The sequence below is a fragment of the Brachycentrus maculatus genome, unplaced genomic scaffold (genome assembly GCF_059751285.1).
Source record: "Brachycentrus maculatus isolate JH-2025_06_01 unplaced genomic scaffold, ASM5975128v1 h1tg000586l, whole genome shotgun sequence".
In the NCBI taxonomy this organism is placed as follows: domain Eukaryota; kingdom Metazoa; phylum Arthropoda; class Insecta; order Trichoptera; family Brachycentridae; genus Brachycentrus; species Brachycentrus maculatus.
Window position 1 is genome coordinate 269,331 of NW_028281326.1, and position 23,979 is coordinate 293,309.

General features: G+C 31.9%; 1 protein-coding gene across 1 annotated transcript; it reads left to right on the forward strand.

Moving 5' to 3' along the window:
* Positions 1-523: 523 nt before the first annotated feature.
* On the forward strand, positions 524-16,106 carry LOC148301280 (myotubularin-related protein 10-B). Its single transcript, XM_088273484.1, has 14 exons — positions 524-952; positions 1,064-1,118; positions 2,122-2,249; positions 3,888-4,067; positions 4,868-5,088; positions 5,931-6,072; positions 6,730-6,972; positions 8,479-8,608; positions 9,779-9,914; positions 10,619-10,847; positions 11,453-11,570; positions 12,645-12,871; positions 13,474-13,724; positions 14,906-16,106. The coding sequence occupies exons 1-13, from the start codon at positions 887-889 to the stop codon at positions 13,720-13,722; spliced, it is 2,124 nt and encodes a 707-aa protein (XP_088129610.1). The 5' UTR covers positions 524-886; the 3' UTR covers positions 13,723-13,724; positions 14,906-16,106.
* Positions 16,107-23,979: the final 7,873 nt, after the last annotated feature.

Sequence of the window (23,979 nt, forward strand, 5' to 3'; positions counted from 1 at the left end):
TAATTTATTTTCAGTCTTTTATTTCTTTAAAAAAAAATCCACTTACCAGTGGAAATCCAGTTAACGGTGTTTTTTTTTTCAATTATATTTTTTCAAGAAACACCTGAAATATTATTATCTATCGTTGGAACCCAACAGTCCACCACATCATTTCTTGCTTGGAGTCTCTTTTCTTTCCCCTCAATAGCACTTGTGACCCCATTTCTTTTATCTTCTTAGTTTTCATCACTTTACAGTTTTATAAATAAAAAAAAAATCATTCATACTACAACTCTTTGTAATGTATGTTTTTTTTACGAGGCAGTCTGTGTAAGATTTTTATGTTTTTTAATAATTTTCCTTCTCAATAAAATACGAGCACTTGTTTTCAAACTCAATTTTTTATTTTATTTATTAGTACGCAGGTAGGTACTTTACTTACCTTTCGATTTTTGATTTAGTGGATCACCTATCTGTCACGAAGGCACTGAGTATATTATATGAACACTTAACCATAGAAAAATAATATTTTATGTGATTTTATGAACACCAAATTTAACCTAAATCATCGAAACGTCACATTTGGACAATTAAACTATTTCTAGATGAACTCATATTCAAATTGTTATTATTGTGTAAAATAACCATTTTAATTCATTATTGAAGTGTGTCCTTAGATTAATTTATCAAGCAAGAGTGCTCATTTACAATTGTCAAATAATTCGGGTGTGACATCAAAATACGGAGAATCTACTGTCAAATTGTCGTTTGTTGCTGCATTTAATGGTTACAAATTAACTTGCCGTCAGAATAAGTTTATTCGATACTAAATATAGTTTATTAGTGATGGGTTTCAACAGTTTACTGAAATAATTTCTCCTAATCTGCGAGAGGAGCCGATGTAAACATGAATGAAAGAAAGCTAGTCCATAATTTCAAAAGCTATTTGGGCCTTGAAGACTCGTCCTTCAAGGTAATTATCTGATTAGAATTAACCTTCACGGTTCAGTTATGATGGTAAAATGAGTTGACTCAGCTGTACCTTTTGTCAATTTTAATAAAATGTTTAAACTTTCATTTTTAGATCAATGATGGCAAAGACATTCCCATCGAGGAATTGAAACCAAAATTACTCTCAGGTGTGTACAAATACAAATATTTTTTTTTTACTTTTGAAATGTTCCGTCTTTGCACAATCAGAAAAGAAGGATACCGATTGGTGTAAAATCACTAGAGATGCACGGGACAATTCCTTCCTGAACAATACAAAAGAGTTTACGGTTTCACAGATTTCAGCAGCTGATTTTTGACTTAGAACAGCCTACTTTTCTAGTAGAACAAAGTACTGCATTTTTGAAATCCCAACATAGATGAAGAGGAATATGGAAATCTGGGTATTTACAGGGCTTTCGACCTGTCATAGGCCGTTTAAGTGATTACTTTACACTCGTGTAACATTTACCATTCTACCCATGATGACAACCACACTACTCAAATTGTTGGAACTCACACATACAGGATGTCATAATCCTACGTATTGCTTTTAAGGTGTATTGGGCCAGCTTATTACTCACCAAAAAATTGAAATATGACCTCAGTAAAAGTGCCTTAGTTTTCCAGATATTTCCACTTTTATGAATTTTCCGAAAATCTACCCCTTATAAATGATGAATGAAAATATTAATTATAACGGCTGCTATAAACACAAAACGAGTCTAATGGTGGATACTGACCGGAGTATTTTGTCGTAATGTAACACGTTACGATGCGAGCATTCAGGCAGTCAGTACACAGAGCCAAGCGCTCCATCCATAGTTTCGGATGCTCGCTGATGCTCGCCGCGAGCGATGTTACAACGTTATGTTACGATGAAATGCTCCGGTCAGTCTCTACCTTTAGATGTTATACTGAGCAAAATCCCACACATTTATTGATTGAGATGCCGTTTTTATATAACTATCCTTTCAGTTTGTTCTACTTTTTGGTACGTAAGTAGGTACTGTTAATTCAAAATATTGGCATCTCTACCACTGGCAACCTTCCTGGCAACACTGGGATATTCCTCCCGTCTGACAAAGATCCATTGTACATGTCCTGGTAACAGTGTGCTAATTTTGTCTATTCTCTTTGATTGTTTGACAGGAGAGTTGGTGATTGGAGCGGCGCATAATGTGTTGATGTTTGCACCCGTCAGTGAGCAGCAAAAAGGAAGATTTGGATCTCTATTTGTCACTAATTATAAGTTATCTTTTGTTACATCAGACGATCAGGTAATTATTATAACTTTTTCAAATCGGGTATGGTCAATTGCTAATTAACCATTCGAGTAGTGAGATATTTACGACACTTTAAAACATTGTTCATATATTTTATATTAAAATCAAACACTGATTTTTTGAGTCTACTAAAAATTGTATTTTATTATTAAAAACATAAAAATAAAATACAATTCAGTAGACTCTAATGATAATAAAATACAATTTCTTCTTCAAACACTACGGAGGCGGACAAAATTTAGTAGACTCTTTAAATCAGTTTTTGCTTTTAATATTTAATATTTAAATAAAAAAATAGAGTTGCACAAATTAAACGTCAAATCTATAAATATATTGTTTGTTTGATTTTATTTAATTTTATTTTTTTGTTTAACAAATTGTATACATTTATTTAAAGAACAGTTATGAACAAATTTAAAAAAAAATGCAATGACCCACCAAGCCACCTTGTGTGTCTTGTCGGTGGAGTTCTTTTTACATAAATTTGTTATTGTTTTTAACCATTTTAACCTAATATACACACAAAAAAGAGGGAAAATTTTTTGAATATAAACTACATTACAATTTTCATAAAATTAACTCTTGATCATTTACCCATTCCTTTATTTTGCCTTTGTTTTATATTTTATTTTGACCTCTAACATCCGTCGGCAACAAATTAAATATATTGCAGTGTTCGACTGCTAAGCCGGTAAAACATATAACTAGCCGATAAATGATTTGATTGTTGTATCATCAATAGATGGCGTTGGTAGTCCCCATCCCTGACATAATCTAGAAATAATTACTACGCCCCAAATGTGGGGCCACACGCTATCTGACTTGGTGTTTTATGACCCCTCTGTTAGGGCGATACGCACGGAGAGTTTAAAGAAATAAATACAGCTAAAGGGGAACTTCTCAACATTTCCCTTTGAAATGAAATATCTTTGGTTTTTTTTTCTACTGACGAAGATAGAAATGTAGATTATGTGGTTGAATTTATTTATACTTTTGAAAATTTAACACATTGTCAAAAAATTTTTCACAATTCCAGTCTGAAGAGCCAATTTAATTTAATCATGTTATATTATTAAAAACTTTAAAAATAATAAAACTTGAATAAAACTCTATTTAATTGTATTTTCTGTTCATTTTAAATATCAGTCACACCTGATATTTTATTATCTTTTCTGAGGCTATCTATTCATAGATAATAGATAATCTATAATAGACTATAATAATAATTTGGTTAATTTTATGTAGCGCCATTTTCGTAAAATGCTACCTCAAGGGTACTTATAAAGAGTTGGATAACATTTAAATGATGATGCTAATGATAGATAAAAAATATTAAAAAATAAAACAAAACGTCGTCAATCGGTCTTGGACCGTCGAGTCTGGAGCGGGGATAAGATGAGGCGACAAATTGTTAAGCATTCCTCTCGATCTGCTAGAAGCTTCCTTTTAGCTGTACAAAGGGATGAGATCACTCTTAGTGGGTGTTCTAGACAAGTAAACAACCTACTTGATATCTCATAGTTGGCAATCAATGTACTAATACCTGACATTATTGATATTCTAGTGAAATACCAGAATATCAACCAATATTGCCAACTCTCTGTCACAACTGTGATGATTATTATTTTCAAGGTTCTGGGAGGATGTCGGCAGCAAAGTCGGATCTTGGGCCCCCACGATGTCCCCCTGAGCCTGGTGGGGGGGGTGGTGGAGCTCAGCGGCGGAGACGAGGCCCCCCGGGGCAGGAAGAGGGTCCTGCGCCCGAACCAGCCTCTCCCCAGAAGGGTACAAGGTCTCCAAGTCCTGTGTAAGGTGTGCATCTGATCCACTTTCAAGAATACGTTGAATTAAAGTATTTACAACATTTTGAGTGGGTCCAAATACTTGTTCACAAATCTGGATTATCTCCAATTACAGAAGTTATTTTTTGTATTATTTTTTGACATCTCATCAAAAATGAAGAAGAATATGGAAGTCAGGGCATTTACGGGGGCTGACAACCGTCAATGGCTGGTTTAAGTGATCACTTTACACACGTGTAACATTCACCAATTCTACTCATTATTGTCAATAATGGGTAGAATGACGGTCATCAGCCCTGTAAATATTTATATTCTTTTTCATCTTTGATGAGATATCAAAAAATAATATCAAAAAATTTAATGAAGTACATACATGTTTTACAACTGAGTTTTAAATCTGCTACATTTTCAAGTTCCCAATTTTCTACTTAAGCCGTTTTTGGATTATATAGAACTCAAAAATTATAAAGATTATGTAGAGCTAAAATTAGAAGTACAGAGTACTAAATAAAAATATAACTCTGGCTTCTGCTGACTAGGATCTGCTGTTAGGATTACCTACAATGTATTTAAATAATAATTAAGTGTATTTTTTTATTATTGTTTAAATTTAACTTAGTTAATTCCAATATTTATAAATAATCTATTGTGACACGTATTTTAATGCATTCCGCATCATTTTCAAACATTGTTTGTTAAAATGACGCAGAATGCATTGAAACACGTGTCACAATAGAATTAAATTAAAAATGGATAGATTTTATCACAAAGTGACTGCCGAATCAATTAATGGTTTATTTCTGATTCCAGAATATGCGAGTCCTTTCGTTTGGATTCAAGTTCTCGGTAGCCGGTCAGGGGCGGGCGATAGCCGCGTCACTTCTCCATCACGCCTTCCCGCGGCGCCATGACCTGCTGTTTGCCTACGAGTACCGCGAGCCGTACCATCCGGCCCCTGAACTTGCGGAAGTCAACATGTTCCTGAGGGCTACCGATTGGAAAAAGGAGATGGATCGAACCAACTGTCAAAAGTGAGTGACCACTCTTTGGCTTGATCATTAACCTGTTCGAACCTGGATTTATTTACTTTTCTAAAATACAGTATTTTCAGGGTACAATAATGTCAGAGTTTATACAAAAATAAACACACTATCTGCGGGAAGGGTAATTTTACTGTTTCACTCGACTGGTGGTGTTGGGCGGGAATGGTAATTTTACCTTTTCACTCGACTCATAGTAAATTGTGTATAAGTTATTTTTACGCATGACTTTTGCTGCATCTTTTGATCTTATATCGATGTATACAGTATGGTTAAATGTTATCACTTCTTTTCAGAGATTTTTATCTCTATTATGAGCGCAAATCCGCCCGCAGATAGTGTGTTAATATTAAAAATATCTACGAAATATATTTAAAAATGTTATTATTTGCTATAGTTATAGAAGTTATTAAGCTTTCCCTCTCAATGTCTATATTTACTACAAATCGACTTTGAAAATGAGAATATCAATATAAAATACCCCTTTATCTTAGGGAATTTTACTACATTTTGAGTGTGTCCAAATACTTAGTCCAATAATAGTCACTTTCTCCTGTACAACTATGATATGTTTATGTTTTCCAAAAATAACTATATGTAATTATATATAAAGAAGCAGATAATAAATACAGATTACTTACACAAAAATTAGCCAAACATCTTCTGTTTGCTCCATTGTTACTCTCAAGCTAAAAATACAGTTAGGTAGTTTTGATAAAAATCTCCTTTACCTATGTATGAATTAGTTTAATAGAAAAAATAAGTAAACAATTTACCCGGTAGGATGCATTGCAATGAAAATGTTAAATAGTGATTAAATTGTCAATCTCTAGTTGGCGCATATCTCGAGCGAATCTTGCCGAAGATAGCTTCTTCAGTGGTGCGGGAGATTCTCTTGTCGTTCCGGGTACCGTCTTGGACTGCCAATTAGCGGAAGCCGCCCGACATTTCCGGAAGGGAAGAGTTCCCGTTTGGGTGAGTTTTCAACCAACGAGTATATTCAATTAATTGTAATCCTCAGTAATAACGATATACAGTAAAATATATCATAACTTCTCCTGTAGCAGTTGACACTGATACATCTGTTAAGGGTGTACTCGCAAATGTACACATTCAGTACGTGACTAGCTGCGTGAGAAGCCAGACTTGTCGGCGCATAATTTTTTTAGAATATTTTTCTACATATTGGAATTAGATTTTTTTTAAAATATATATTTGTCCGCCTCCGTAGTGTAATGGTCAACACGCTCGGCTACTGTTCTGGAGGTCCCGGGTTCGATTCCCAAGGGGGGTAAAATAAATACAAGTGATTTTTTCACTGTAATATTTATTCAATATTAACATGGACTGGTACCTGAAGCGGAGGGCTGATCACCTTTCCTTCATGTGTAAACGATCAAGATAACACTGCATTAATATGACACAGTGCCCTATGCACCATTGGGGTGCGGATAAGGGTTTTAAAAAAAAATAAAAATATATTTAAAAAATATTTGAGAAATATTTCATGTTTAATTTTTAAAATCATGTAAGTACGAATTCACGTAAGTCGAAATCGCGTAAGTAGAGGACTTACTATACATTACAAAAACTAACTGCATTTGCAATAAATAAAATATCCTTCTGGTCCAGGTGTGGAGTGGTGCCGAGGGCGCGGCGCTGGCCCGCTGCAGCGAGCTGTACGCGGGCGGGGGCGGCGCGGGCTCTGCGCCGGCGCACGCGCCCGAGTCCACGCTGCTGGAGGCGGCCCGGCGCGCGCACCCCACCAAGGCGGCCCCGCGCCTGCTGGCCCTGCCCGCCTCCGCGCACCAGCTCGCCCCCGCGCTCAGGCGCCTGTCTGCGCTGTGCGCGCCCACCACGCTCGCCGCCTTCTGGGTAAATCAAACATTACTTCAATTTTAACCCTTCCCTTATACTAAAAAAATTCACGTGCACCGGTTATATCATCCTCATACAGGAGAAAGTGACCAAGTGCATTTTTTACAAAAACGTGATCATTGACTATTTGATATATTACTAGCTTAATATTGCCCTGAAAAACATCCCAAAGGATTTAAACTTGTAAGTATAATATATTGACTTGGTAAAAATGACTACCTGCATTGATGTTTATTTTGTTGCCAAGCAAAAGTGACTTGAATGGCCCTCCTGAACATTTTACCTTTTGTTAGGTGGTCACTTTCTCCTGTACGACTACGATATATATTTTGTACACCATATGAAAATGTGATTGAAAAAAGGAAAAAAATGTGAATATTCCTAAATGTTTTATTGACCATATTTGAAGTTGAAATGTATCAATTTTGCAATGTTAACTCTGGTAATTATCACAATTAGCCGCTATAGCTAGTGTAGCTACACGACCGCCGCATGAATCCATTGTGTCTGTTGAATTGTTGTATCTTTTGTTTTTTTTTTTTTTTGGGATCAACCTTATTAATTTATTGTGAACTATACACATTTCATTTTTAAGAGATATAAACTTAATATGCTATAAATCCTTGCTCATAATAGGCAAGGAAAATTTTCTAAGGCAACTAACAAATATATAAAAAATAAAAAACCTGTCAGGAAGTTTGATAATTGATATCCGACTTTTTCTAAGGACTGAGTTCGTTTTACATGAAAAATAAATATATATTTTATCACGAAATCTATGTAGGTATGTATTATGAAGATAAAGATTATGTAAAAATAATCAATAAAAAAACTCTCCATCTCTAGGTTTTATTTTCTGACAAAATTACATACAAATATCCACAGATGTCATTGCTATACAAGTTACACTATACTAACTGACAGAAGACTCTGAATACTACATATATAGCTATTGGTTCTCCAGAGAGGTCACGTCGGGGTCACCATTTATAGCTATTAGTTCTCCAGAGTCGGGGTCAACCACTTATAGCTATTGGTTTCGGGATCAGCTTTTTTTTATGGTGGCGTGTGGCCGCGTTTTTTGTGATCACGTGCTGGTGTTTGTTCTTGTTAATGTGTGGGGTAGTGCACAGAATGAAAATAAAATAATGTACTTTCAGTTGGCTCCTTTATTGAAATTAATATAAATTTACTCTAAATACTGAAATCAAATAAAGACAAATAATTTATAATGTATGGAGATAAAGAAGTGAAGTTAAAATCTAAATTACGTGTCTGCTTCCGTTTCCGGTCCAAACAATTCTCGTCTCGGGTCCCGGGTTTCAGCATCGGATCGGTGCGTTCAGAACTCCTCGGCCCTGCTCGCATCGGCGCGTTCGGAACTTTTCGGATTTCTTCAGTTTTGTTTGTATCGGCGCGGAGCGCAACGGTGTTGCCGTCCACAACTATATAAGTGCTCACTTATACTTTTCTCATATCTGATGTTTTCTTGTTTTGTTTCAGGAGCAAGATAGTAAATTCTACTCATCACTGGACAGTACCAGGTGGCTGAAATACGTGTCCGAGTGTCTGACACTCGCCGTTCAAGCTGCCGAGAGTCTGTCTGAAAACATTACCGTAGTCTTACAGGAGGGTGAGTTCAATGATAAAACTTATGTATTTTTTTTACAAAAATGTTAGTAATATTAGTATAAAACCGCTCACCGAGATTTTTATGTCTACCGGTTTCGAGACGTACCTGTCTCTTCGTCAGGACAATCACTACCACAGCATGCAAACAATACTACCCTTCACTACCATAGCACTATTTACACACTGTGAGTGGTTATATACTAATGTTACTAACATTTGTTTGAAAAAAAATAATAATTAAAAATGATTAAGCACAAAGTAAATGCTTTGAATATTAATAATATTGAGAATATTATAAATGATAAAACTTTGCAAATATTTTTATTTGCAATCTCTACCATCAGTGTTAAACAAATTATGCAAAACAAATAGGCATTTATATATTTTTCTTTAATACACTAAGGACGGGAAAGGTATTTCTATGCGTTTATTGATTCATTGATTGATGCTTAAGGATGGGAAGGGTATTTTTACCTTTTACACTGGCCTCATTTCAAAGTCAGAATACAAGGAGTTACATATTTAATGTTTTAATATGAATATTATGTACCAATCTCTTTTTTAAGGTCTTAATTATATGTACATAATTATCAACTACCGTCGCCAGCGGTGCGCAGGCGTAAAAAATACCCACCTTTAATGTGTTATGATAAAAATGAATTTAGCCAAATTATGTATATTAAAGCTTCAAGAAACATCTCTAAATGTCTATAGATGACACAATAGGTTCTATTTTTGTAATAAATTGAATTATTCTTCTTCTAACCCTTATCCCCACCCGATGGTGCATAAGGCACTGCATCATATAAACGCATTGTTATCTTGATCTTTAACACATGAAGGAAGGGTGATCAGCCCTCCGCTTCAAGTACCAGTCCAGGGTAATACGTATTGAATAAATGTTAGAGTGAAAAAATCACTTATATTTATTTGACCCCCCCCCCTGGGAATCAAACACGGGACCTCCAGTACGCCGAGCGTGCTGACCATTACATTACGGAGGCGGACTATTACTATTACTATTACCTTGAATTATTACGCGACTACAACATTGTCGCCTATGTAATTTTATGAATCCGTATTGCGTATGGACATTTTTTGTTGGTCGATTTGGTTGATTGAAAATTTATCTATTGTGTGACTTATTCTTTGTTTTGTTTCTTTATGGCAGGTGATGGAATGGATTACTGCGCCGTAGTTTCATCACTGACCCAACTGCTTCTGGATACTCACTTCAGGACAATCAAGGGCTTCCAGTCCCTCATACAGAAAGAATGGGTGGCTTTAGGTCACCCATTTTGTGATAGGTAACTAATAAACTTTAACACATCGACTGCCACAGCAATCTTCAGAATTCCGGTCTAAAAAGCCAATCTCATTTAATCATATTAAAACTCTAATAATAAAATACAATTTAGTAGACTCTTACAGTCAGTGTTTGATTTTAATATTTATAATATAAATTGAAATGGAGTTTTACAAAAACACCAAATTAATAAATATAATGTATATTTTCATCACTCTCCTTATCATTCATCATTCACTTTGAATTATACCACTTGATGATATAACTCAAAGTGAACAATGAGGATAAGAAGAGTGTTTTTTTTATTTTTTTAAATTATTTAATATGGTTACATTTTTAAGTACAACATAATACATTTTCTAAACATTTATACATATGGCAAACTTTTAGTTTTAGTTTCGCTGTGCCTCTCCAAAAAAGAGACTGAGCTCTTGTGCTTGGAGAGGAACTTACACTCAAGGCTTAATGTTTTATATAATTAATGGTATAATAGTCTTTGTTTATATATTTTTTCAAGATTTATATGTAATGGGCATTAATTTTTTTCTTAAGAATTTTTATATCTTCTATTTTTTTAAATTTCTTTAGGGAGTTTATTGAAATATTTAATTCCCAAATATTTAAAGTTTTGTTGTTATATCACCATACCCACAAAGTTAACAATGCTTTTAATTTGCAAAATATATATTTTCATGGCCAATATAGACTGGGTCATGTGGCGCTGGACGAGTCGGAGACGGCGGAGTGTGACCGCTCCATGTCTCCCGTGTTCCTGCTGTTCCTGGACTGCTGCTGGCAGCTGCTGCAGCAGTTCCCCTCCTCCTTCCAGTACACGGACGCCTACCTCGCCACCCTGTGGGACTCGGCGCACAACCAGCTCTTCCACACCTTCCTCTTCAACTGTCCCAGGGATAGAGAGATTGCCATGTCAAAGGTACGTTCCGATACGCTAATTTTGTTTGGTTGTGAATAATACATGAATGAATTAAATAAACTGAAATATAAAAATTCCAATAATTCCAACTGAAACTGGAGCTATAAAAATTCCAATTATTATAAATGCCTTGATATTTTTTTTATTTAGAATTTGAGTAGTGTGGTTGTCAATCATGGGTAGAATTGGTGAATGTTACACGTGTGTAAAGTGATCACTTGAAGTAGCCCATGATGGTTGTAAGCCTTGTAAGTTCCCAGACTTCCACATTCTTCTTCATCTATATTGAGATGTCAAAAAATAAAAAAAGCATAAAATTATTTTATTTACTTGTGTTCCCATACAATCACCTCATCATAAAATTATTATATTTACTTGTGTTTCTATATAATCACCTCATAAAATGATTTTATTTACTTGTGTTCCCTTACAATCACCTCATCATAAAATTGTTTTATTTACTTGTGTTTCTATACAATCACCTCATAAAATTATTTCATTTACTTGTGTTCCCATACAATCACCTCATCATAAAATTATTTTATTTACTTATGTTTCCGTACAATCACCTCTAATTAATGTTAAATTGTTTGCATTTATTACAGTATGCGAATCTCAGGCCGGTATGGGACTGGCAGGAACAATTTAGCGAAGAAGAAATTCAATACTTCTATAATCCTTTGTACACCGCGCCCGCTCATCCGACACATCCTCCCAAGTCGGGTAAGTAATCCTACACTTCTCTTACTTACTGTACGAATAGTACACTTGGGTCTGTTTTTATGCGGATCTTTTTTATGCGATTTTCAAATATAATGGAACCTATCCCTTATTTTTGTAGGTAGTTCACGTCTTTTTTATGCGAATCAAAAAATCTAATGTGAAAATAGTGTTTCTTCCACCCAACACGACATGCTTAATTTAGCCACTATCAGGCATCATTTCCACTTTAAAATATTATATTAAGAACACTTATCGACATATACTGGATAAACTAGAGAATGAGACATTAACTGTACCTGAAGTTTGGAAAAGCAAACGACTCCTGGGTCCTTTGTTTGCTCGAAGCATTCTCATCGTACACTCCATAAAATTTTCTGCAATTTTTGCAACGTTTTTCCCTATTAATAGTAAAAAAGCATCACAAAGCGTATTTCTTCATATATTTAATTCATTCTCAAAATTTAGAATTAAAGTATTTGAAAATGATGCAGAATGCATCAAAATTTGCGTCACAATACATTTTAAGAAATAGTGGTATTTACTAAGTAAAACTTAAATTAGAATCTATCGAATAGAGGAAATGAAAGAAATATATGAATGGCTTAGTGCATTGTTGTGCAAAGTGTGTGCCGTGGCACACTGGTGTATCGTGGAAAAAAGTCTAGTTTTGTGAAAATAACACAATCGCTCCAAATTTTGACTGCCTGTGCTCAGTTAAGTAGGGTCACATTTCGCATTAAACATAATATGTTAAATATGTTACCATAATATGGTAAATATGCACCTCTGAAATTTCTTAATTTGGTAGGTGTACCTTGAATAGAAAAAGTTTGTGGAAAATTGGCTTAGTGTACTGACCTTACCTTACATATTCAAAATGATATATGAATCAATTTTGAAACATTATTCTTGAATCACTAGAACTTTACTAGAGACATCATCTATTGGTGAGATGAAAAAAATTATATGAAAATAATAATATGAAAATAACTCCTGTAATTGGAGATAATCCAGATTTTGTCAACAAGTATTTGGACACACTCAAAATGTTGTAAATGTTTTTATTTTTATCAGTGATCCCGTCTTCCGCGATCCGATTGCCGGGATTGGCGAGCCCTCAGAGGGTGTCGGGCCCGGAGTCCATTGGGCTCGCTCCCGGGCCCGTGAGGCTCGTCCCCAACACGGTGGTCTCAGCCCTGGACCTGTGGAGGACCTGCTACATGCGCTGGCTGCCCCCGCTGCACCAGCCCGCCTCCGGAGACATCCAGTTCCTGTTGCACAACATGCGACTCGTCAAAGAGGTAAACGTTGCTTCGCGCTCTCTGCCGCACTTTTTAGTGTGAGAATTTGATGAATTTTGTGGTATTCAGTTGATGGTTTGTTAGTTAGTTAGTTAGTTAAAATATTACATCTTTTTCAAACTCTCTTCCGCACCCAATGGTGCATAGGGCACTGCATCATATAAACGTAGTATTATCTTCATCGTTAATACATGAAGGAAAGGTGATCAGCCCTCCCCTTCAAGTACCAGTCATGGGTAATATGTATCGAATAACATCGAAAATGCTAAATAACAGTAGCTATTAAGAAGCATGCTGTTCACCACGAGCTATTTTTAGTGTTGCATGTGTTCCTGTAATCTTCAACAGATGGCGTTGTCTTTATGGTCAAAAGAGGTAATTTGTCAGGCGAAAACATCTGTCACAGGTTTTAATATAAAAAAAACTGATATTTGCATATTTATATAAATAAATAAATAAAAACACGCTCGTATTAGAATGCAATGCTTTGTCAAAATTTCAAAGCAATCGGCAAATAACTTGAGGAGTTTTGATATTTTTAAAAAACTTTCTTGTGTTTTCTTTTGAAATTCATTTTTAAAATTTTGTATGACTCCCCATAGATCCGTGGATTACAAGATAAGCTGCTATCAATGAGTTCTTTGCGCAAATCCAACGGGGCGAAGGAGAATAACTGCAGCGAGGAAATTAGGTGCCCTCATCCCTCGACTGTCGGGGCCTTCTTCCCGTTCATCGGAGTCTCCTCCATAGAGCACCATGTGTCTCCGCCGCCAGATTCCACTTCCACAGATGGACTGGACATGAGTGACCACCAGCTAGACTCCCAATCCATGCTGAATGGCCCGGACTAAAGGTATTATCATACAAGATTTATTTAATAATTCAGTTTAGATTATTTATTTATTTATTTATGAATCGCAAACAATGAAAAACACATAACACGAATAAAATGTGTTGGGCCCGTGGTTAGTGTCGCGGACTTTTGAGTCAGAGTTTCTCGGTTCGAACCCACTCTACCACAATTTGATAGCTATTTCTAATAATAAGCCAATTAGACTCGCAGAAATATTAAGAAATTGAAGTATTTTTGTAAATAATAATAATTTTAAAATCAATGAAAAATAAAATACAGTGCAATACAAATCGTTTCAATGTTTTTCATCAATTAAATGTGAACACAACAAACTTAAAGAAAAAAAGTAAAGATACATAATAAGGAAAGAATAGAAATTTGATTGTAAAAAAAGAGTGTTAACAATAAAAATTAAAAGTAATGAAATAAAAGAAAAAAATTAAAGCGAAATTAAACTAAGATGCATCTGACATCCATTTAATTTCAGCTAAATTAAAGTCACCCAATACACTGTTACACGTCTTTACACTGAAGATAGAAGATAATGAGTGTATTATGTATATTAATACACTAGGGACGGGTGTTTTTTACGCCCGCGGGCCGCTGGCGACGGGAATTGATAATTATATACATATAGTTAAGACTTTAACAAAGAAATTGGTACATATTATTCATATAAAAACATTAAATATGTAATTCCTTCATTTCTGGCTTTGAAATGAGGCCGGCGCAGAAGGTATAAATACCCTTCCCGTCCTTAAGGATCAATCGACCGAACGGGTAGAATTACCTTTCCCGTCTTTGGTGTGGTAACACATTGTTTGCGGGAAACGGTTAAAAGCGTATTTTACGCACTGTTGGTAGAGAGCGAGATATGCTTATAAGCGTTCTATTTGCTTACTTTTGGTTGAGGGGAAGAGATCCTAAAAAACATTGTACAGATGGGAATTGGGTTTGCGGTTATTTGTGATTAGTATACTGAGGGTCAGGCAGCAGACTGTCTGAGTATAATTAATACTGAGCATCCCAGGGCCTACAACCCGGCATTGGCTGAATTATTGATATATCATGGGTATACTGGCAAAAAACTTGATTTTTATAAAATATACCAAATTGGGGCGTGGGTTGTGGTTCTTTGAGTATTTGATCTAACGCTGATGTATGTTTTTTTTTTCTTTCAGCAATTTCAAATACGTAGCTGATCACCATATTACTCCAGATCCGCATTTCAATCAAAACTTTATACTGAGTATTTTCCACTCTTATTCGCATATTCTTTTATTTAATTATGTGGCTGTCTTACATAGTGTTAGTTAGTATAATATTTGTAAGTTTGATACTGAACCACTACTTATTTTGCTGTAGAAACATAAAGTATAATTATATTCTACATATTAAAGTTCAAATATTAAACTGTGAAGATAAATCTATTGAATGTTGATTTGCTTTGAAAGGTTTATTGCAAAAAATATGTTGTATCAATATTGTTTCCGTTAATTACTTTATTATCTATAGAATAGTTAGTGTAAAATATAATATTTATAAATATAGGATATTAGATTTGCAATATTGGAGAGTTGTTACCGCTCTCTTTTGATTGCAACAAAAAGTGAGATTTTACTACGGCACTATTTTTCTTGGAAGAAATTCAATACTGTATTATATTTATTCATTGTGCCACAAGCGGCAAAAAGATGTACCGGCAATTTTTTTTATTTTAAAATTCAACCGCAAAATGACCAGTAGTTAAACCAGAAGAATCTCCGTATACTTAATTTTTTTATGTATGCATAGTATGGTTTTTAAAATGAAACTTATTGAAGGGGCATCAAAATGTACTATGTATTTTGTAGACATTTTATTTATCGTAAACTGTATTAACAAATGATCTACATATTTATAAAATTTACAATAAAATTATTACCGTGAATTATATTTCGTAACTTCGTTCTGCATATTTTTATTTTTAAGTTTTTCAAACTGGAAACATAAATTACATATTTGTGTTTGATAGTATGTATGTAGTATGTTAATGAAATTTTATTCACGGTAATCTAATTTATCTCTATTTTTTTTTTCCACTAGACCACGGGACTTGTTTCAATGTACCATTATAGGGGACTGTTGTAAAATGTACAAACATAAGAAAAACATTTTTCAAAAATTGTGCAACACGTTTATTGAGAACTTCATATAAAATGCTAGTTGTTATTACATTCTTTACATGCGTTGCTTCGGTGCTCCCCACACATTGGATGCCCGTCATAAATTTTAGGAATGTCCCGTAATCTAAGGTTAAATGTATCGTCAAGCATCAAAGAGTTTATAGATAAAGAAATATGTCTAAAAATATTATAATGCTATGCCAGTTTAGTAAAAAAATCTTATATACAATATTTTTAAAAAGTTTTTCTTTCAGCTGTGAATTTTTGTATTATTTTTTTAAGTTTACTGTATTTTTAATTTTTGTTGTCTAATGCCTAATGATGCATTCAGCTAATGCAGCATGTATATATATATATATATATATATATATATATATATATATATATATATATATATATATATATATATATATATATATATATATATATATATATATATATATATATATATATATATATATATATATATATATATATATATATATATATATAAATATATATATATATATATATATATATATATATATATATATATATATATATATATATATATATATATATATATATATTATATATATATATATATATATATATATATATATATATATATATATATATATATATATATATATATATATATATATATATATATATATATATATATACATATACATATATATATATATATATATATATATATATATATATATATATATATATATATATATATATATATATATATATATATATATATATATATATATATATATATATATATATATATATATATATATATATATATATATATATATATATGTATGTATGTATAAATAAGTTTATAAAAATACATTGATTCCATGGATGGGTAGCTCTACGTACGGACTGCTACATTAGAAATTAGATTTTCATTTAAAAAAATGTTAGATCTTCATTTTTTTCATAAAAAATAGAGAATGACCGCTGCATTCATACTCAAAGCATGGTACATATTTAGCTTGATCCAAATAAATGGTTGTCGACCTTTCAAAGAGGTGTATCTTAATTGCAGACTTATCGTTAGATTACAGTAATAACTTATTTTTAGACTTACATATGTACTTATTAATGGAAAAAAGGTAAAATCAATTTGTATCTAAATAACATCTTTTATTTTAAGAAGTGTTGTATGTATTACATACATATATACTTCTTACAAATTTCCTTGAGAGACCTTAGCGGTGTTTGCGGACCTCCAGAAAGGGATTCAAACATGCTTACTACATACTATGCTGTGAATGTGGACAAGATATCACTCCTTTCAACAACGTCAGATGTCAAAAAACTTGATTTTTCAGGAGATCGTTTATATATATATATATATATATATATATATATATATATATATATATATATATATATATAAAACCCTTATCCGCACCCAATGGTGCATAGGGCACTGCGTCATATAAACGCAGTGTTATCTTGATCGTTTTACACATGAAGGAAAGGTGATCAGCCCTCCGCTTCAGGTACCAGTCCAGGGTAATATTAAATAAATATTACAGTGAAAAAATCACTTATATTTATTTAACCCCCCTTGGGAATCGAACCCGGGACCTCCAGAACGGTAGCCGAGCGTGCGACCATTACACTACGGAGGCGGACCGTTTTTAAAGTTTAAAATATGTATTAAAATTAAATATCTAGCCACTTATTGAACTTTTTACTGTGCAACAGATCTTTTAGGTAAAACCTGAATGTTTATTCTCCATTTGAAAAATATTTAGTATATTTAAAAAAATAATTAAACAATACCTTTTCTTCAAAATGCAAAAACAACACTTTCTACCTGTAGCAGGTAAATAGTTAGTTAAAAACATGGTGTTTTAGCTGGGATATAGTACATTTTCTGGGTATTCCGAAAACATGCACAGCTGATTTTTGATATTTGACGTTGTTGAAAGGAGTGAGCGATATGTCCAAGCATAAGTTAAGTCGGCAAATTAGGATAAGCCTCTTTGAAATGTGGATGAAATGTGTATGGCTGTTTACACTCAGTTTGACTATTTAAAAAAACCTATGCAGAAAAAAAATATATGTATATTTGAGCCATTTGAAAGCTGGTGCTTTTGTCCGCCTCCGTAGTGTAATGGTCAGCACGCTCGGCTACCGTTCTGGAGGTCCCGGGTTCGATTCCCAAGGGGGGTAAATAAATATAAGTGATTTTATCACTGTAATATTTATTCAATATTACCATGGACTGGTACCTGAAGCGGAGGGCTGATCACCTTTCCTTCATGTGTAAACGATCAATATAACACTGCGTTTATATGACACAATGCCCTATGCACCATTGGGGTGCGGATAAGGGTTTTATTATTATATGAAAGCTGGTATTTGGTAATGTGTGTCACCATTATCTTATTGATCAATTCAAAATCAAATGTGTGAATATACATCCAAAAAAGTGTTTATTTCATTACGGTGTGAATCACATACTTTGGATATTGATTTAACAACAAGAGTAATAAACAGCCATGCAGTCATTGTTGTGTGAAACTAGCCAAAGAAATCGGACACTTTAATGCATTAAAGATACTAATTATGGACCATGTAGATTATGTAGACTTTGTTAAGACATTAATTAAGCTTATTACGTCACGGCTTGAAATAGTCGTTTACCTTTTCTTTTGGCAATATTTATATAATAAATGAAGTGATCATTCTAGAATTCATTAGAAATAATAATTGGGATTCGTATTTCAAATATGTTTGGATTTTATTTCAATATCTAGTTTTGTGAAATTTTTTTGTAGAAAAAAATTGTCTCAAAAGTTCATAATTTTAATTTTCAATTGAGTACAAAGAAGACATATTACAAAGAAATGTTAAGTTTAAGTATCTATCTAAAATGGTAATATTATCCCCTGTAATTATTTGATATATTCTATTTCTTTTAAAAGGCTGAATTTTTACAATAAATATTCCATATTAGATCTAAAGCAAAAATATTTTTACTTCGTATTGATGATATATTGATGGGATATTATTGATTTTATTATTTTCATCGTAAAAATAAATATATAACGTATTTATTTTGATATGCTTTTGTATGCCAGAGGGATAATTTCATGTGTCATTTATGACTCTTTAACCCTTTCCGGTCCCCCAAAATTAAAAAAAAATCTAGGTAGACAGTTACAATTCAATTGCAAAAAAAATCTTTTGTCCTCTGCTCAACATACTGTTGTAATAGATACGAGTGATAAAAATGTAAACTTGAAATTTAAATAAATAAAACTAATCAGAAAAAAATGTCGAATAACATCCGACATGGGACCTAAGAGCAAAAAAACCATGTCGAATGAGATTTGACATTGGACCAGTAAGGGTTAAATCTATTTTTACTTTTGAAAAATCAGTAAAAATGTACTTCGTACCTTGGCCCTCTGACAAACAGTTCTTTTATTGGGTCATTATTTGGTAGCTATTCGGTTAGTGGATTTTTTCCTTAAATAATAATACATATTTATTCATTACACTACTCTTTTCATCAATAAAATATATTTGCGTAGTGTTAAATTATTGATAAATAAATAGACTTCACTAAAATATACACCAAAACAACTTTAAATATACTATACATAGATTTATATGAAAATGCTTTATTTAAGAATATTAATATGTTTTTAAGAAAATACACCTCTTTAGCATAGTGGCAAGAGTTTCATTATTAGGCTTACAATCTCCGAGACCATTGTTTAATTTTAAAGAAAACATTACATTACATTTTTTTTAGGTTTTAAGATACATACATACTTATACATAGTATTATTTAAGTGGTACCGAAACCTGTGTCACATTTATCTTGTTTTACGACAATTATTCTTAATGTTTTTATATTATCTCCCCAACGTAGGACCAATAATCATATACCAACTATATTATAATGGAAAAAACTATCACATTATTTTAAAGTGTATTTGTTAAATCATATTATGTTAAATTACTAAATAAAACACAGTTTGTTATTTTAATTTTTTATATAATCAATCTTCATTTAGTTATTTTATATAAAAAATATACCACTTTAGTTTAATCCTACCAAAACTGCTGGTCACGGATTAATCAAAACTGAGCAATAGCTGGATACATACATCACAACACATTTCAACGATTAACCGGTGCTTTAAGTGCATAACTAAATGAAGCCTAATACAATGGAACCTCCGGTTATGAATATGTTTCATTTTGTACAACTTTTCAAAACCTAAATTGTTTATAACCCGAAACAAGTCTTCCCAATAACAACAGATCACTTAGAAAAATACCAAATTTCTGTCTCACTAAAAACCCATTCAATGAAGTTTGTTTCATTCTTGGATTTTATGATGCGGGATTAAAACAGGCCTTTATTATTTAATGGATTTCAAATACAATAAAAAAAGTTTTTTGAAGTTATATTTTTCGAGAAATAAAAATACTTTGTGTTCTGATCCACTTACATTTTTATTAACCAACTAGTTTCGGCAACAACGTGTAACCCTCTTCAGGGTTACATTTATTACTAATAATAAATGTAAAGGTATAGGTAAAAATAATAAAGGTAATAAATGTAACCCTGAAGAGGGCAACAGGTTGTTGCGAAACTAGTTGGTTAATAAAAATGTGAGTGGATCAGAACACAAAGTATTTTTATTTCTCGAAATAATTTATCAATATGATCCACAAAGTTGATGCTTTCAATATTCAAAACATTATATTTTTCATTCACACTTTAGCATTTTATTCTATTTTACACATATTTGGTTGATTAAAAACAAGGAACATACTCCCTTCATTTATCTGACTGAAGTATGTATTTTCTCATTCTTCCTCTATGTATTTTTGTCCGCAAAGTAGATGACTTTGCTTGTATTTAAAAATTTTATGTATAACCTAAAATTGCATTTGCAAATTATTTCATATGGTTTTTGGTTGTTGTTGTTTTTAACTCTAATTGTTCATAACTCAGGGTTCCATTATAAATTTATGTAGTGATATTTTAGGTAAAATATGTTCTTCCAAGAGGTAAAAATATTTTGATCCGCATACTACGTGGTTGTTTTTACAGCTACTCACTACCATCGTAATTATCGCAGTAAATTTGTACAAATTTATTTATTCATTATTAAAAATTTGTTCAAAAATGTTACCACACTGTTCCAAAAGTGTATAACTTGATATATTTTACATTAACATAAAAATATACCTATAAAAATTGTAAATACATGATAACATTCATCCCACATGTTTTAAAACGGCATTAACTTGTGTGCCATGAAAGATAGTAAGGTCTTTATATCAGTAAAACTAAAATGTGTTCATTGTGTACAAATTGTATGGATACATTGTTTGCCGTTATATTGTATTGGCTTCCCGGAAGGCAAACTGATTTGCTTTCGTGTGTTTATCAAAATTATGCGGAAAATATAATATAACTTAGTGCATGTTTGATTAAAATCTTTTGATGTTGTACAATTTTTTGCTGATAAACTAATTTTGTGCCTTAAAAATCAATAAGTTTTCAAATGTATATGCTCTGTTGAGAATTTGTGTACATAATATGTTATTGATATATGGCACGATTTATTGTATTTAACTGTATTCATATTGTTATTACAATATTAAATTACGGACGGCATCTGTAAACTCTATTTGTATATTTAAAAGATGGTTTGTAATAAAAAAAATCTATACTTATATTTCTTTCTCATAATTAATTAGTTCAATCATAAAAAGAATATTTTTCTTTGTGATTATTTAGACAAATGTCAAGACATAATACAATTCAAACAAAAAATCATTTATAATCGGAATAATCTGTTTTGAAAAATGAAGTTAAAATCTAAGGTACCACCAATTCACACAAATATCTCTGATAAACGGAAGAGTGATAAATTTTTACCATGTCACAGATGTGTGTGCAAGCCGCGGGCAATAAGTTAATGAAATAGCACCTTTGGCATCCATTTAAAAAATAATATTAATGATTTAATTGTCCAAAATACCTTGTATTCTTACATAAAAATCATTGTAAAAATCGAAATATAATCATTCGGATGTGTGTTCAGTAAAATCTTGTAAAACAGAGGTCCAAACGATAAATTATGGAAAAAATGGAATGCTGAGATAAGGATTGTATACATGCGTCCTTGAGGTAGTATTTTATGACAATGGCCCTTTATAAGTTATCCAAAATTATTATCATTATTCAAGTGGAGCAAATGAATGGTGAAACAAATGTACAATATGAATGTGACTGAAAGTGAGCCGAGGAAGCCCAAAAGGACATGATCGAGTATACCAAGTTCTTGAAAGTAGACAGATCAGAAGTCTAAATAATCGGTGTGCATATCCGAGGAGATAAATGTTTGCTAAGACGTATGTTTGAAAGTTTAGTGATCTCTTCTCTCTTTCTGTCTTTAAAAATAAGTGTCATGATGATTTTAAATCTGTTTTTAATGGAGAGACAAACATTGTTTGAGTAAATGTAAATTGAATTGTTATATTTAGGAGAATTTTGAATTCCATTTATGTGCACTGTTTATTTACAAAATCTGTTTCCAATCTATCAAAAATCATTACTAATAATAATTGTTGTCATAAAATATTGGGAATTCAAGCTATTCCAAAATGTGTTTTTATATAATTGTGAAATACCTAAATTTAATAACTTTAAAAACAAACAAATAACCAGCATTAACCTATAATTTAAAGTCTTGCCTGCGGGAAGTATGGTAAGGATTGGAAAGTTTAGACATAAAAAATACATCACATAAACCCAACTAAGAAATGGCGCCTCACATTTGTTAATGTAATTTTTATATAGCTATACCAGACATATTAAGAAGAAAAAACTTAAGTTATTGTTATTATAATTTGTTATACTGGATGTTGAAAGATATTTCGTTAATACAAATATATTTATATGGTTTATGAATATACAAGGTTCCCAATAAAAAAGGTTATAACTTTTAAAATAAACTTGTTTACAAAAAATTTAAAAAGAACCATATTTATCTGGAAAAATGATAATGATGTGTAATAATCATCATATTGATCATTATTCATTAATCTTTCTATCTTGTATGTATTCTATTTTTACACTTGAATTATTTCATTTCATAGTAATTAAACAATTCACAAGGATAAAATGTTCTAATAATTTCACAAGTATATTTACCCTTCCTTTGAAATTTATCGATGCAATCAAACATACATGTTTACTAAATTGCCGCTAAATTTAAAATACACTATTGTACAATAAGTAAGTAAGTCAATAGACCAAAGAATGTTGATAAAAATAATATTGGGACTGGAGCATAATTTTCTATGCTTTTTTACAAGCATAGTAAGTTGATTGTAATCAAATAAGTCATTCAGACATCATTGAGGGGTAATATTCATAATAACTGAAAATGATAAAAAAATATATTCACTTTTTGATCAAAGCTGGTATAAAATTGGTATAAAATTATTTAGTTTGGGTAAATCCATTTTGTGGACTGGACTTTATTTAAAAAAAAATACATTTTTAATGCTTTTTTGCATCAGATTAATTTATAAAACATAAAATAGTAAACAATGTAGGCATTACACATTTTTTTGTTGGACTATGCATTCTTACATTAGTAAGTGGATTTTTTGTTGTTTGTTTATCCTTTTAAAAATATCAAACAATTGAAACTTTACAAAATTACATTTCCAGTTGAATATTAGTAGTGTGTAAGTTTTATTTATATTATACATAATTATAGAGAAAATAATAAAATTACAAAAAAACATATTAATCATTAAAAAATTGAGTTTTATTTATCAATTTTCCAACATTGTAAACATATTTTAAAGATATTCAGTGGTACCAACGTCGTGTTTAGACGATGCAGCGCTTTATAGTATTTACAAGTACTCACTTTTTAATACTATATTATCGTATCATTAATATCTTCGATATGTACAGAGGTCCTCAGGAAGATTTTCAATTTCATTAATTGATTCGGCAGTCACTTTGTGGTAAAATCTATCCATTTTTAATATAAGTTTTACTTAGTAAATACTAAGAAATAGTG